Source organism: Astatotilapia calliptera, chromosome 18, assembly GCF_900246225.1.
Source record: "Astatotilapia calliptera chromosome 18, fAstCal1.2, whole genome shotgun sequence".
NCBI lineage: Eukaryota > Metazoa > Chordata > Actinopteri > Cichliformes > Cichlidae > Astatotilapia > Astatotilapia calliptera.
In genome coordinates this window covers 30,431,109-30,445,884 of record NC_039319.1, presented here as the reverse complement: position 1 = coordinate 30,445,884, position 14,776 = coordinate 30,431,109, and the positions used below count along the sequence as shown (strand labels likewise).

At 44.6% G+C, this 14,776-nt stretch overlaps 1 protein-coding gene across 1 annotated transcript in view; it reads right to left on the bottom strand.

The window, feature by feature from the left end:
• The window catches only part of LOC113010990 (phospholipid phosphatase-related protein type 4-like), a 69,732-nt gene that overhangs the window by 10,249 nt on the left and 44,707 nt on the right, over positions 1-14,776 (bottom strand). Inside the window, exons 6-8 of the mRNA XM_026150342.1 lie at positions 14,321-14,494; positions 7,403-7,538; positions 3,076-3,304 (exon numbers count right to left, since the gene is read on the bottom strand). Coding sequence (XP_026006127.1) covers positions 3,076-3,304; positions 7,403-7,538; positions 14,321-14,494 — 539 coding nt within the window. The remainder of the gene's footprint in view (positions 1-3,075; positions 3,305-7,402; positions 7,539-14,320; positions 14,495-14,776) is intronic.

The window sequence follows — 14,776 nt, the reverse complement described above, 5'->3', positions numbered from 1 at the left end:
TCCTGCTTAGTGCTGAAGTCCACTATCAGCTCCTTTGTCTTACTGACGTTTAGAAGGAGGTTGTTCCTCTGGCACCAGTTCTCCAGATTCCTAATCTCCTTCAGGTAGGCCGTCTCGTTGTTATCAGAGATCAGGCCCACCACGACGGTGTCGTCAGCAAACTTGATGATGGTGGTGGAGCTGGTAGTGGCCACACAGTCATATGTGTACAAAGAGTACAGCAGGGGGCTCAGAACACACCCCTGGGGGGCTCCAGTGCTGAGAGTGGTGGAGGCTGAGACATGTCCGCCCATCCTTACTGCCTGTGGTCTGCCAGTTAGGAAGTTGGAGATCCACAGACACATAGATGAGCTGAGTCCCAGATGCTCCAGCTTGGTGGTGAGTGTGGAGGGAATTATGGTATTAAATGCAGAGCTGTAGTCTATGAAGAGCATTTTAACATAATTCCCCCTTCTAGTGTCCAAGTGAGTGAGTGATGTGTGGAGGAGATGAGAGATGGCATCGTCTGTGGAACGATTTGGATGGTAAGCGAACTGTAGTGGGTCCAGTGTGTCTGGTAGTGAAGAAATGATGAAGTCTCTGACCAGGCGTTCAAAGCACTTCATCACTACTGAGGTGAGGGCTACAGGGCGATAGTCATTGAGAGAAGCAGGGTGGGGTTTCTTCGGGACAGGAACAATGATGGACTCTTTGAAGCATGTGGGGATCACCGACTGAGATAAAGAGATGCTGAATATCTCAGTGAACACAGGAGCTAGCTGGTATGCGCAGTCTCTTAGGATACGACCTGGGATGCCGTCTGGTCCTGCTGCTTTCCTGGTGTTCACTCTCTTGAAGGCTCTCCTTACTTCATGCTCGGAGATGACGAGCACGTTTCCGGTGCTGGCAGTATCTTCCTGTCTGCAGCCGTTAGCGCCGCTAACACTAGCATTGTTGGAGACCTTAGCTGCAGCCTCGAAGCGAGCATAGAAAGTGTTCAGCTCGTCTGCCAGAGTCACGGCCGCGTTCGTCATACCGGTTGTTGGTGCTTTATAGTCCGTTATTGTCCTTAGTCCCCGCCACAGGCTCCTAGAGTCACTCTGTTGGAGTTGTGACTCTAGTTTCCTCCCGTAGCGCTGCTTCGCCTCTTTCACCGCCCTCCGCACGTTATATGACGCGGCTTTGTACGGGTCCATGTCCCCCGTCGTGAGTCCCGTGTTGTAGGCAGCGGTGCGGGATCTCAGAGCGTCGCGGATGGTTTTATCCACCCACGGCTTCTGGTTGGGAAACGTTGTGATAGTCTTTGTCTCCACGGTATCATCCGCTAGTTTCCCGATGAATCCCACAACCGCTTCCGTAAACACGTTGACGTCATCGTCGGAGCTGTTTCTGAACATGCCCCAGTCTGCGTCATCGAGTGCGTCCTGTAACGCGGCCACCGATTGATCCGTCCAGCGCACGACCTTCCTCTGAACCGGAACTTCCTGTTTCAGCCTTTGTTTGTATTTTGGCATGAGGAAGATGGCGGCGTGATCAGATTTGCCAAACGGAGGGCGGGATTGTGCCTTGTAGCCGTCCTTGACCGTAGTGTAGCAGTGGTCCAGTGTCCTTTCACCCCTGGTGGGGCAGGTGATGTGTTGATAAAAGTTCGGCGCTGCGCGTTTGAGGTTGGCGCTATTAAAGTCCCCCGTCACAATAAGCGCAGCGTCCCGGTGTTGTGTCTGGTGCTGTGTGAGTGCCTCATGCAGCTCGCATAAGGCGGTGACCGTGTCCGCTTGTGGTGGAATATAAACGGCACTTACAATGACCGATGTAAATTCCCGAGGTAGATAAAAAGGACGACACATGATGGACAGTAGTTCCAGATTTGGTGTGCAGGAGCGTGTGAGAGGAACAACGTTCGCACTGTTGCACCAGTTGTTGTTCACCATTAAACACACGCCGCCTCCCCTTGACTTCCCCGAGTCCCGTGTCCTGTCCATGCGGTGAACCGAGAAGAACTCGGCCGGCTGGATGGCGTGGTCCGGCACCGCTGGGTTCAGCCATGTCTCGGTGAAGCAGAGGAGATTGCAGTCCCGAATGTCTCTCTGGAACTTTGCATGAGAGCTTTCCACTCTGCATTTTTCCTCTGAACATTCAGGACCTGGAAACGATACTCAGCCGTTTTCTGAGTATCAGAGTCGTTGAACTTCAAATGGACCCAAACACAAATATTTTTGTAGCTCCAACGTACATCAGTGATCTTCTTGGTTCTTATCACCCCAGCAGGTCCCTGAGGTCTTGTGACCAGGGGTTGCTGGTTGTCCAGCATACAAGGTTAAAAACAAAAGGTGACAGAGCGTCAGCGGCTCCCAGACTCTGGAACTCGCTCCCTTTGAGTTTGAGATCTGTGGACTCAGTCGTGTCTTTTAAAAAGCAGTTAAAAACGTATCTGTTTAAACTCGCTTTTGGTTGATTTTGTTTTGTTTTAGATTTTGATGTCTGTTTTCTGCCTCTGTAAAGCACTTTGTGATTTTATCTTGAAAGGTGCTATATAAATAACATTTTACTTTACTTATTAAAAACCTCCACCTGGCACATGATTGTATAAAGTGGAATTCAAAAATACTGGCGACCACCAGTGCTTCCCTCAGCCTTCTAGACAACATGGTATCAATTTGCTACGTGTTCTTGTTTTCAAGTTATCACATTGACAAGAATTCGTGACCTGTGACGTTGAAGTCATGGACACCTACGCTCACAAACGTAGGTGTCCATGACACCCACCCCCCCGAACGTTGTCGAGGTGGTGACAATGACCCATCAGCCTCATATTGCCCATCAACACTCCCTCAACATGAAACTACATCAGGTTTCCTAATCATTGCCATTATTCCACGGTTTATAACGATCCAAAGATCATGGACCCTGCAGACAGCTCGTCTTGGTCTGCAACTCCTTACTTTCCAGAATCTCTAAAACAGACAATTTTACTTGCTGGAAAAAATTACTGAAAAAAATGGATAAAATAAACATGATATCTTTTCAACTAAAACAATAAAAAACTAGATATTCCAAAGTGCAACTATGACTATGGACTCATTAAAAAACAGCTACCTTGGCAGTGTGCTGCTGCTGAAGGTCATCATGTTGTCACGGTTGCCTAACGGACTGGACGGACTTATCACCTCCACTTCAGCACTGGCTCTCTTCATATTGGTCATAGACGGCTCTCGACAGGAGGCGCTACGCGTTAGCATGGGTCCTGTTTGCTCTGGGACTAAGGGGTGGGAAGAAGTCCTTGTAATAATAGGTTCTGGTTGGCTGGGACCCAGTGTGTGGTGGCCTATCAGAAGACAACAAAGCCAAGGCAAACATTAATAACAGGTTAGAAAGGGTGAAGCCACAGAAGTGTCAGTGTGTCATAGCCAGCAGCTCCTCTGTTTCAGCTCTATGGGAAACAAACACCGGCTCTCAGGGTTTGTGACCACACTAAACACTTTCATGTCGAGGTTATGGTCTCATTCGCCAGTTTCAGGTCATGCTGAAAACGAAGTGATGTTCAGTGTGTAAGTTATGATTCCCTTTAGAGCAGGTGAAACCAGTCTATGCTTATTGGTTCTTGACTTTTCATTCACAAATCACGAGCCGATGATTTTCAAAGTTTGATACGACATCTGGTTTAAAAATAGCTAAGATCATGAAAATGTTCATAGCTTCATAAGCGCACATAACCAACCAACAGGTGACATCACGGTGTTCAGGTAAGTATTTCATAGACATCTTGATGCACGCTCAGTCATCCAGGTAAGAAAATCTCCAAAAGCTGATTCTGTTCATCTGGACGTTTTCAGTGGGAAACGTTTCGTCATCATCAGGTGACGTCTTCAGTCTCAGCTGACTGCAGGTTTCAATCTTATAATCAGCACATTTACATAATGACTGAAACCAGCCCACTGAAGGAACAATGGGCTGGGAGGTCAGTTCATTGATCTTAATTATGCAAATTCTCATGACCATTGATCAACAACCATGAGTCCCATTCACAGAGAGTTGGGGAATGGCTGCAATCACAGCATTGGAAGATGGTGACAGATGTACCCTTAGGCCCCTCCTCCATTCAGAGATGGTCTTTCCCTTTTCACGTAAACGGCCTCCTTGACTCCGCCCTCAAACCAGCGTTCCTCCCTGTCCAGGATGTTACATCCTCATCATTGAAAGAGTGTCCACTGGCCTGTAGGTGTAGATAGACTGCAGAGTCCTGGCCTGACGAGGTGGCTCTGCTGTGTTGTAGCCAGAGGTTGTTTGGTTTCCCCGATGTATAAATCCTGGCATAAGTCCCTCATCTGGGACTCTCCTCAGCTCTTTCTGGGACAGTGGCGCGGCTGCCCCTCTGTTGGTCTTCCTTGGTCTCTTGTGTTCTGGGGGCCTCTGGATGTCTGGAGTTTTGATCTCCTCCATACCTGCTTCATGCCCTGGAGGACGGGGCTGTGGCCCCCCCACACCCTCTAGCAGATCATTACATGAAGGAACCTTTTAAAAACAAGCGCGTCCATGCTCACAGGTGTACACACGGGTGATCACACCCACAAACTACACCCTTTTTGGCTCCTACCTCAAAGCACACTGTGTTCTGTTGATCTTATGTGCTGCACAATAATGTTTAATATTTAGTATTTACTGTCATATTCCCATATATCATTGTGATGCTGTTTATTCTATTACTCTTGTTTTCTTCTGCTCGTTTTCTTTTTTCTTTCTCAACAGGTGATCCAGGTGATTGATAGATGCATTTTTTGTCTGCTTATTTTGTTGGTTTTTGTTTTTTTGCCATTTATCCCCGTCCCTCTTCTCCACTGTTTTTCCCCTCTTCCTTTCTCCCTTTTCTTTTCCTCATTCAAGTCTGTCCCGTATCTAGCAAGTGAAAATAAAAAAATAAATAAAATAAACAATAAAAGGTGAATCAAATAGACCATTACGGCAAGGCTGGGATGGTCCATTTGGTAAAGTAAATCCGTTGAGCATCTTTCTTTGCCTTTAGACAACAATTCTGATGCAAAAGAACCAAACGGGACAGGCGAAAGAAAAAAAAAAAAATCCTGGCAGTCCTCCTACACTTAACAGCGTACACTATGTTACTCTGTTTGTGTCCGGGGACCCGATCCTTGGGGTGGACCCATTTTTGGCACAGAGTGTTTTGGGGTTTAAAAGCCACAGAGACGCGGTGTTTAGAGAAAATGTGTCTCTGCTGTTCCAATATTCCTAACATGTACGGGATCACTACAGGTTTTCTCTTAGGCAGCGGTTGTCCTTCTCTCCTGGATCAGCTGAAGCTTTCTTTTGGAGCCTTCCCAGCTTTGACAAAAGTCCAGCTGGGGTAACCACATTTACTCAGGGCCTTCTTGATGTTCTTCTGCCTCCCTGGCTGCTGTGTCAGTGGGGATGGTGTTCGCTCTGTGTTGTAGCGTCCTTATGACACCCAGTTTGTGCTCCAGTGGATGATGAGAGTCAAATGTTGAATACTGATCTGTTTGTGTAAGTTTACGGTACACTTTTAGATGTCCCCCATTACTGATGGAAATCTCACAGTCTAAGAGTGGCAGGTTAGCCTTCTTAGACTGTGGCTTTTAAACCCCAAAACACGCTGCGCCAAAAACTGGTCCACCCCAAGGATTGGGTCCCTCGACACAAACAGAGTAACAGAGTGTACGCTGTTAAGTGCAGGAGGATTGGCAGGATTTATACATCGGGGAAACCAAACAACCTCTGGCGAAGAGGACGGCACAACACAGCAGAGCCACCTCGTCAGGCCAGGACTCTGTTTACACCTACAGGCCAGTGGACACTCTTTCAACGATAAGGATGTAACATCCTGGACAGGGAAGGTTAAGGAACTGACCTCCCAGCCTATTGTTCCTTCACTGAGCTGGTTTCAGTCATTATGCAGATGTCCTGTTTATAAGATTGAAACCTGCAGTCAGCTGAGACTGAAGACGTCACTTGGACGAGTGACAAAACGTTTCTCCCACTGAAAACACTGCGTCCAGATGAACAGAATCAACTTTTGGAGATATTTCATAGACAGTTTATGACGTTGAGCTCAAGTGCAAACAGATCAGCTGATCTCAGTGCCAGCCCACATCAGCTGATAATGGGCTGGGCGTGGCCACAGTTGCTGCACATCTTCCAATCCACCGTGCTTTATTTCATATTTGTAATAGCCCATATGGAAAAGAAATAGTAAAAACTTATAAAAGACTTGCATCAGATGTGACCTACTTCATATAGTGAATCATATCAGGCTTATATGATTTACTCATGAAAGTGGCCACTTTCTCATTACTTTCATATATTGTTTTAGGAAGTATCCAAAACATACAAGTTTCATTTATATAGATCTGTTTTCACTCTTGTATGCTTTTCATACAAGTTTCACACAAGACAGATACAAACTTTATAAGATTTATATAAATCTTTTCCATATGGGAGACCAAGGCTGCAGGGGGCTTCCCATGAAGTATTTCTTCTTCACTATCTGCTTTTACATAACTCTGCATGTAATCCTTACTTATTATTCATCTCTGGCTTTCTTCCAAAGTGTGTATTTAATCCTGTCTTCCTCCCATCACCCCAACCAGGCCGCCCCCCCTGAGCCTGCTTCTGCTGGAGGTTTCTTCCTGTTAAAAGGGAGTTTTTCCTGCCCACTGTCTCCAAGTGCTTGCTCAAAAGTGGTAATTTAAATGTCTTGTTGTCGGGCCTGCCTTACAATATAAAGCGTCCTGAGGCGACTGTTGTTGTGACTTGAACTGAACTGAATTGAAATCATACCACTAAATATGAATTAGTGCAGTCGGTAACCACAGCAGTCCTTTCTGATTAGGAGCTCACTTACATTAGCCAGTCTTCATTATAAATGGCAGCACTCGAGATTCACATTTCAACACATGAATTATTAAAAAAAGATGAATATTTAAATTCGGAGGAGTCGACTGACTACAGTGGTCTTGAGAATACTACTTGACAACAACAGCTGTATCAAGAGACCTTTCAGCTGATCAACTTTAGGAATCGTGTGACATTTAAACATCACATTACCCACTTAATAAAATCTGACATTTAGTATTTTCATGCTCACTGGATATACACAACTCTTTTGCCTATAGTTATCAATCACAGCAAAATAATGAAGAAAATTAATCTCAATCAAGCAAAAATGCCAAAGATTTTCAAGTTCTAGCTTCTTGAAAGTCATACTGTGAGCTTTTCCATGAGTTATAAGTATTTTCACACTGGCCCAGGATCACACTTGTTAGGACTGGGCTGAACCCCGAGAGCCCCTCAGATCAAAAACAGTTGTTAAGAACATTCTTTCTGGAAACAATGTTACTAATCGACATGTCAGGATGATGTAACCTGTAATCTAAAGTAGCAGGCGTAGCTTTACCTTGGTGGCTGTTGCCAATTGCTGACTGGCTGACATTGGGCAAGGAGGAGAGGGGTGGCTCTCTCAGTATGGGGGCAGGTTGTGTACTCCCGGAGCAATCTTCACTAGGCTGGAAATTCCCCACGGCATACACACCCTGCATCCAAACACACTGACAGTAATGAGAAGCATGTAGCTAACACAGAACCTTTTGAATATTGAACCAACGAGATTTTCAGTCTGTATGTTTTAAATTAAAAAAATAGCAACATCAAAAAAAACAAAGATTAAGGTAAAAGTGATGTTTCTGTAACTAAATCGCTGGAAGATAATGTGTATTTTTACTATTTTGGGGACTGCACTGACATATGATTATCACCTGTTACTGACATGTATTTATCTTTTGTGTCACATCAATTTTGTAGCAAAACTCTTTAGACTGAGTTAGACTGAGGAAAAGATTGTTCTACCTGATGCCATAGGTTTAAATACCAAAAGCTCTGTGATCATCTCAAGTTCAAAGACACCTCAAGGCCATTACACACTTGTGAAAAATATTCTTCTGCTTCACTTAATCTTAATGCAGCTGTTCAGACCAACAAATCTGTGGGACGGATTTGCAGCATTTGATTTTTCAAACACTGGTTGTGATAAAGGCTGACCAGAGTTTGTTTTTGACTTTCCTCAGTCTCTTTAGTAATACGTGGATGGACAGGCATCCAGGGTTTCTCTGGCTCATCTGGTGATTGTTTGGCATGTTTATGGGGCAGCTGTTTTTTTTTCAGAGGCAACAAGTCTATTCCAAGACTCACTCTCTCCTGCAGAGAAACCTCTGTCAAGGTTGCATGGCTGTTTCTGCCAAGAGCTGCCAGAAGAACCGCGCTGGATTCCTGCCACTTTCACCGCTCCGACGTGCCAGCGTTCCCCTTACCTGGATGTCTCAGTGTCACCAGCCTGCCTCAGTTTGCCTACTTACCAGCCTACTAACCTGTTCACCTGCTCAGCCAGCTGTCTGCTGTAAAAAGTGTGACAGGTAGGATTTATTGATTCACTCGATAACTCCACTTGTTAACTTGGCAATTTAAAATGTCAAGTTTTCCCTCTCCCCTCCGATCCCTCATGTGCTACCAGCCTATAAGTACTTTCCTGTGTCGTCAAATTGCACGGTAAATAACCTTCATCACTGCATTGTGAGTTTGGGTTGTTTTGAGTTTGTCTGCCCTTTTGGGTCTGCTTGACATAATCGCATATGTGCAGATGAGATTTCCCTGATTGGATTAAACAGATCGAGCTAATTAGACCACTCCGTTTGGCAACAACTGCACTAGTAGCTCAAAACACCAATACTGAATATACAAATAGTAAAATAACACCATTTTACATCAGACACACTGGACTCTGGTCAGGATCAATTGGCTCTCTGAAAGGATTTCTCTTGCTCTTCAGATGTGGTCACAACTCTGCTAACAACAGCTCAAAATTCCCCAAATGCTCACAGAGAAGGTCAAAGCGTATGACTCTTACTCTAGCAAAACACCAAATGTATCAGATCAGTGTGTACATTTTAGACAGCTGACAGCAGAACTATACATAGGTCAAAGCCAAAAAATCCCTGCTGGTGATGTGAACTGCACCACCAGGCTGACTGGTGCCAGTTAAAAGTCTTGTGTAAAATGGGCTTGGTGTAGCCAAACACTTTTAAACTGTGTAGGCACTTCAGTGCACTTATAGGCACCTCCAGACTTTCCCCTTGAAACCATTTATGAATGCTCAGCCACTCCTGATAGGCTGATATGTCCCGACAACAGCTATCGGACTACCATCTCAGCCAACCTGGGGGGCCAGCAGCACTGAAAACCATGCTAGACATTGCGAGTCAAGTCATGTTAACAGTGCAGCCACAAACAGCAGTGACCACCATCTCCTCAGCAGCAGTACTTTGGTAATTAAACTGGCCATGGATCAAGATGTCATTAACCTGCTGGAGGCAAACAGCTAGAGTGGAAGTAGCATCAGTATGCAGATTTGCCACTCAACTACTACATGCAAGTAACACGCCCACTCTCATTTCAGCGCCTGAAGCAGTCCTTCCCAGCTTGTGCGGTATAGAGCCTCAGCGGAGATCTAGTTAGATCTAGCCCTGCCCCCCAGTTACAATGAGGGGCGGGGCTTTTAGTTGCTCTGCCCCTCGACTGTGGCGTTCCTTACCCCCTGACCTCAGAAATATTACTTCATTCCCTCATTTTAAGTCCACCCTCAAAACTCACCTGTTTAAAATTGCTTATGTTTAAACCTCTGCATGCTCTTAACTTTTATCTGTTACTCTTATTATTGTGTATATTCCCAGCTTTTCTGTTTTTATATATATATCTGTTTTATTTGCTGTACAGTGTCTTTGGGTGTTCTGAAAGGCACTATTTTTAAATAAAATGTATTATTATTATTATTATTATCCATCCATCCATCCATCCATTCGCTTCCGCTTATCCTTTTCAGGGTCGCGGGGGGCGCTGGAGCCTATCCCAGCTGTCATAGGGCGAGAGGCGGGGTACACCCTGGACAGGTCGCCAGTCTGTCGCAGGGCCAACACACAGGGACAGACAACCATTCACACTCACATTCACACCTAGTGGCAATTTGGATTATCCAATTAACCTATCCCCACTAACTGCATGTCTTTGGACGGTGGGAGGAAGCCGGATTAATTATTATAATTATTATTATTATTATCTAGAAAAGACTGAGGCTTACCAAGCTGAGACTGAGAAGCTAGAGAAGGCAGGTGATTACAGTGAGGGAAGGTTAGACCCTCCAGTCTTGATTCATTCTTCATCATATGGTGATTCATAATGAGACAAATCAAGATGTGTTCAGCTGTTCATTGACATACAAAGGCCAAAACCTGGATGAACTGCTACTGCCAGACCCAACCTCAGTGCATCTCTCCTGGGTTCCTCCTGACGTTCAGGCGGGATTTTGTTGCTATGAGGAATATTGGGAATATCCCACCAGGTGAGATTGCTACCTGAAGACCAGCCACTATTATACTTTCTCTGGTGTGATATGAGAAGAATTCCTAACCTAAGGTGTAGGAGTGGGTGTTTGTCATTAAGTGTTCCCCATGTTATGCCCAGATGCTCTTTGGAGGAATGGGCTAGGAATGAGCCATCAGGGAGATGGTGATTGTGAGTCCTTCAAGAAGTACTGTGAATGTGTATATAGAGGCCAATGACGTCATCAACAAAATGAGGGAACTATTAATGGAGGAAGACTCGGAGTTATGTCAGCAGGACCTCAACGATTGGTTGACATAATCAAAGACGTCAACTAGAAAAATTGGCAAATGTGGAATTTTGATGTGTCATATTCTAAAACCACATAGTTATGTTTTGCATTTTCATGTGTTTGCATTTCCTTTTGTGCAATACTTTTGTAAATAGTCAACAGTGCAATAGACCTCAATACTTGAAATGTGCAATTCACTTGTATTTTTATTTTTTATTTTTTATTCCTATTTATTCTATTTATCCCCTTCGTATATTTTATTTATATTGTCTCTGTATTTATATATATATGTGTGTGTGTGTGTATATATATATAATATTCTGTAACTCTGTAACTTCTGTCGGTGCTGTGCTTTTTTGGAAATCGAATTTCCCAGAGGAACCCACCCGAGGGATTAATAAAGTTCTATCTTATCTTATCTTATCTTATTTCTGCAATACACTACTGGAAAATATGGGCGTTTTATGTTCTCAGTCATCCAGGTGATGATGGTCTTAAGAGCTTTAAAAAGGGGCAAATGGACTTCTTTACATTTGTGAAGATGTTTCACCTCTCATCCAAAAGACTTCTTCAGTTCACAAAGGAGCCCTCTCAAGTCAGGCTTTTTGGAGGCTCCTTTTATCAAGCTGGTAAGACTGCTGACAGTCTTTGGTTCCATAGCCAATCTGTAGCTGCCACCGAGCCATTGGACGGTTTACTCTATTATAAATACTGTTATACACATTATACAATGAAGGCATCACGGACGAGCAAAGAAGGTCCACGTCCTGGCTAGTTGCAGCAGTAAATACCCCTTGATATACTCTACCTGATGCTCAGCAGATTAGCACCTTCAATGAACTAGTGAAGGCAACCACGTGGCACCTTCACGGGGTGGCTTTAAACACTGAAGAGACCTCGATAGTGGACGAATTCTGGGAATCAGAGGCCAGCATCTTGCAGTCTGCTTAATGAGACAGCTTTCCTGAAGAAATTGAGTGCAGGTGGGAGAACAGGTGGGAATCGGGTCCCTTAATCAAACTGCTTGATGACCTTGGACCAACAATATGATGAATCACTTCAGCTGATACGGGTGGGTGGTTGTCTATGGCACTGTCAAAGTCTGGAGGATGATTTCCCCTGTAGTCCTTGACTTGAGATGTGGTGGCAAAGCTGTTAATCAGACACGTGGAGTTTAATGTGAAACACCCTGGTGCAGAGGGCCTCTTTGCTGAACTGAGGACAAAGCTTTGGATCCTTTGTGGCTGTGAGGCTGCTAGAAGAGAACAGCACTCTTGTTCTGTTTGCCAAAGATGGAGAGCCCAACCAATCAGCCCAAAGACCCTGTATCCTGCTTGGCTCTGACTTCATATCTCAACAGAAATGTACTGTTTTGGACCACTGCAGGTTAAAGTTGGCCGTTGGCGTGAAAAACATTGAGGTCTGCTTTTCACATTTAGAAGGTGGTGACAGGAAGTTACAAGAAACTTTCAATCCCCCACAGACTTAGCTGTCGGAGCACCAAATACAATTGCACTGCAACCCACCAGAGCTCCTGAATTTGGAGGCCCCTTGGAGAGCAAAATCAGTACTTTGAGCACTGCCCTGACTGCAACCCTGGGCTCAGAAGTCATCAGCCACGAAGTGTTAATATTCCTGGTTGAGATTGAGGGCATTCCTAACATTACGCTTGACAGACCCAGATCCAGCCAGTTTGTGGCTGATGGGGCAGTCCGCGCCTTCAGCACCGTAGGCAGTACATCATGATTCAGGGCGGTTTAGACGTAAACACTGAAGGGCCTGTCAAGTGCTGTCTGACTGCTTCTGGACAGGGTTTCTGCACCACTATCTGGCGGCCCTGCAAACTTGGTTTAAGTGGCAGTGAGATACAGCCTCTCTTCAGCTGGATAATGTCATAATTGTCGATCCCCAATTAACCAGAGCTTCATGGCCTGATGGAAAGATTAGCGAGGTGTTTCCTGAAGCCTTTTTCACACTGCAGTGGTTGAAGTGGGGGACTGTACCTATGTTGGACAAGTGTCACCCAGACTTGGTACTGTAGCAGGTTTTTTGGCAGCTGCTCTGAAGATGTAGCAGGACATGCTATTTGCAGGCCAGGCCACAATAGACAGCGGAAGACTGCACCCAATGCAATTAAATCAGTTATAAGCAATAAAGCAACATGCTGCCAGTCTATTCTGTCTTGTGTTTGATCAGATTCCCAGTTGATTTACTCACTGTGTCCATGTATTATATCATTAATCCTGGTTTTTCCATAAAGACAATACTCGCTCTTGCTCCACACTGGCCAACTGACCGCCAGTGGTCACAGACCTGGTTCTTGTCATTGAAGCAACCATTTCAAAGGCAATGATATCGCAGGTTCACTGTGCATGGTTGTAATCATTTTGGCCATGCCACAGTCCCCACCCACTGTTTTCCCTAGTGAGAGAATAGCAGATTAACAAAAGCTAAAGATGCTAGTTGTGGACATGTGAACAGTAGAAGTTCACAACTGTTTCAGAAGCTGTCCTTTGCACATATATGGTACAGGAAGAACTTGTATGGGAGGGGGTTTCACAATAAAAGCTACCAGGTTGTGATTTTGGCACTTTGGTCATGTGTCTACTTGATCAGTTATTTCTACTCATCCCATTAACTGTTGAAGTATGTAGCTATGCAATGCATTCTGGAAACTTCTCCGTCCCTGTGCTTCTGTTACTGTTTTATAATTTGGTGGTGTGAATGATTTATACCTGTAACTGCCACAGGAGTCTGCTGACAAGAGAAAAAAATAAATAAAAACTGCCAGTCAGGTCTACTTTTATTTAAGAGCAGAATATGAATTTGCGTTATAATTTCCTTTCTCAGTACATCTATCATCTCTCCACACCGATCTCTTATCACAGCAACGAAAGAGCGCAGCCAACACTGTGACAGACAGCTTCACATGTTGTTGAAAACATTCTGCTAGAGTGGAACACCTGGAATACAAAAAGTATTTATTTGTGTGCTATCAACTCATCCTCACCCTGTCCTGCTAACCAGAACCAGTGCAGCAGCCAAACAACAGGATGCTTCAGCCTCAATGAGTTTTTTCTTTTTATTCTGATCTAAATATTTCTAAAACAGCCCAGAGGAGTCCGGACTGCAGCGAGCCTACAAGGAGAAGATCCAAGTGACAAGTAAAAAATAAAAACTTAATCGCAGAGATGCTATTCCAGTGAAACACTTTAAATGGAGAATCATCTGATGGTGGACAGTTGTTCTGCAGCAAAACCTCAAAGATTCTTCTTGCACAAAAGTGTAGGCAGTGTGTGTGTTTGTGTGTGTGTGTCTGGGTGTTTGTGGGCTGCAGGGTGATGGTGTGTGGGTGCAAGTATCCAACAGTTTCTGCACTACAGTTGAGCAGAAAGATTTCTTTCCAGCCCCTGAAGCTGTTTGGAGCCACATGTCCTAAAGCAGCTATATTACCTCGAACCGATCTTCATCAAACACAAAACTAAAAATCTAGAAAGAAGAACAATCTGACTCTGTGTGCTTTTATCGCTGTAACTGCTGGCCCTCTGAAGCTGGTGTGAGATGACTACAGTAGCATATAGTGTAATGTGCTATGTTATTCTTTCAAATATTGCTTTCGTGTTTCATCGTGATGTATGTAACTGTAACTTTTACCAGGTAAACAGCAATGGCAGCTCCCAGCACCCACCCACAGTATACATCAACAGGGTGGTTTCTAAACTGGATGATCCTGGTTAACCCAGACAGGATGGCCAGCATGACGAAGGAGAACACTAGGAGAGGCTTCAGCAGCTTGGCTGAGTCAGTCAACACCGTGTTGAAGTACATCTGAAACACACAAACTCACGTTAACAAATGTTTGTTTAACAGGCCTCATTCAAACCTGCTATTAATGTGTATTAAGTAACATGTGTGACTGCAAGAAATTCAAGATGGCGCCGAGTATGGCAGCCTCGTCGCGAGCTCCCCCAAGCAACGGCTTTTTTCTGTGTTTAATTTTACTTTTCCTTTATTTTTTCACGAGCAGCACTTGTCTCCTTGTGTACGACCGACAAACCTTACTGGACATAAAAGACGGTCTTTCTTATAACTTTCCGGAGTTCAAGTTTT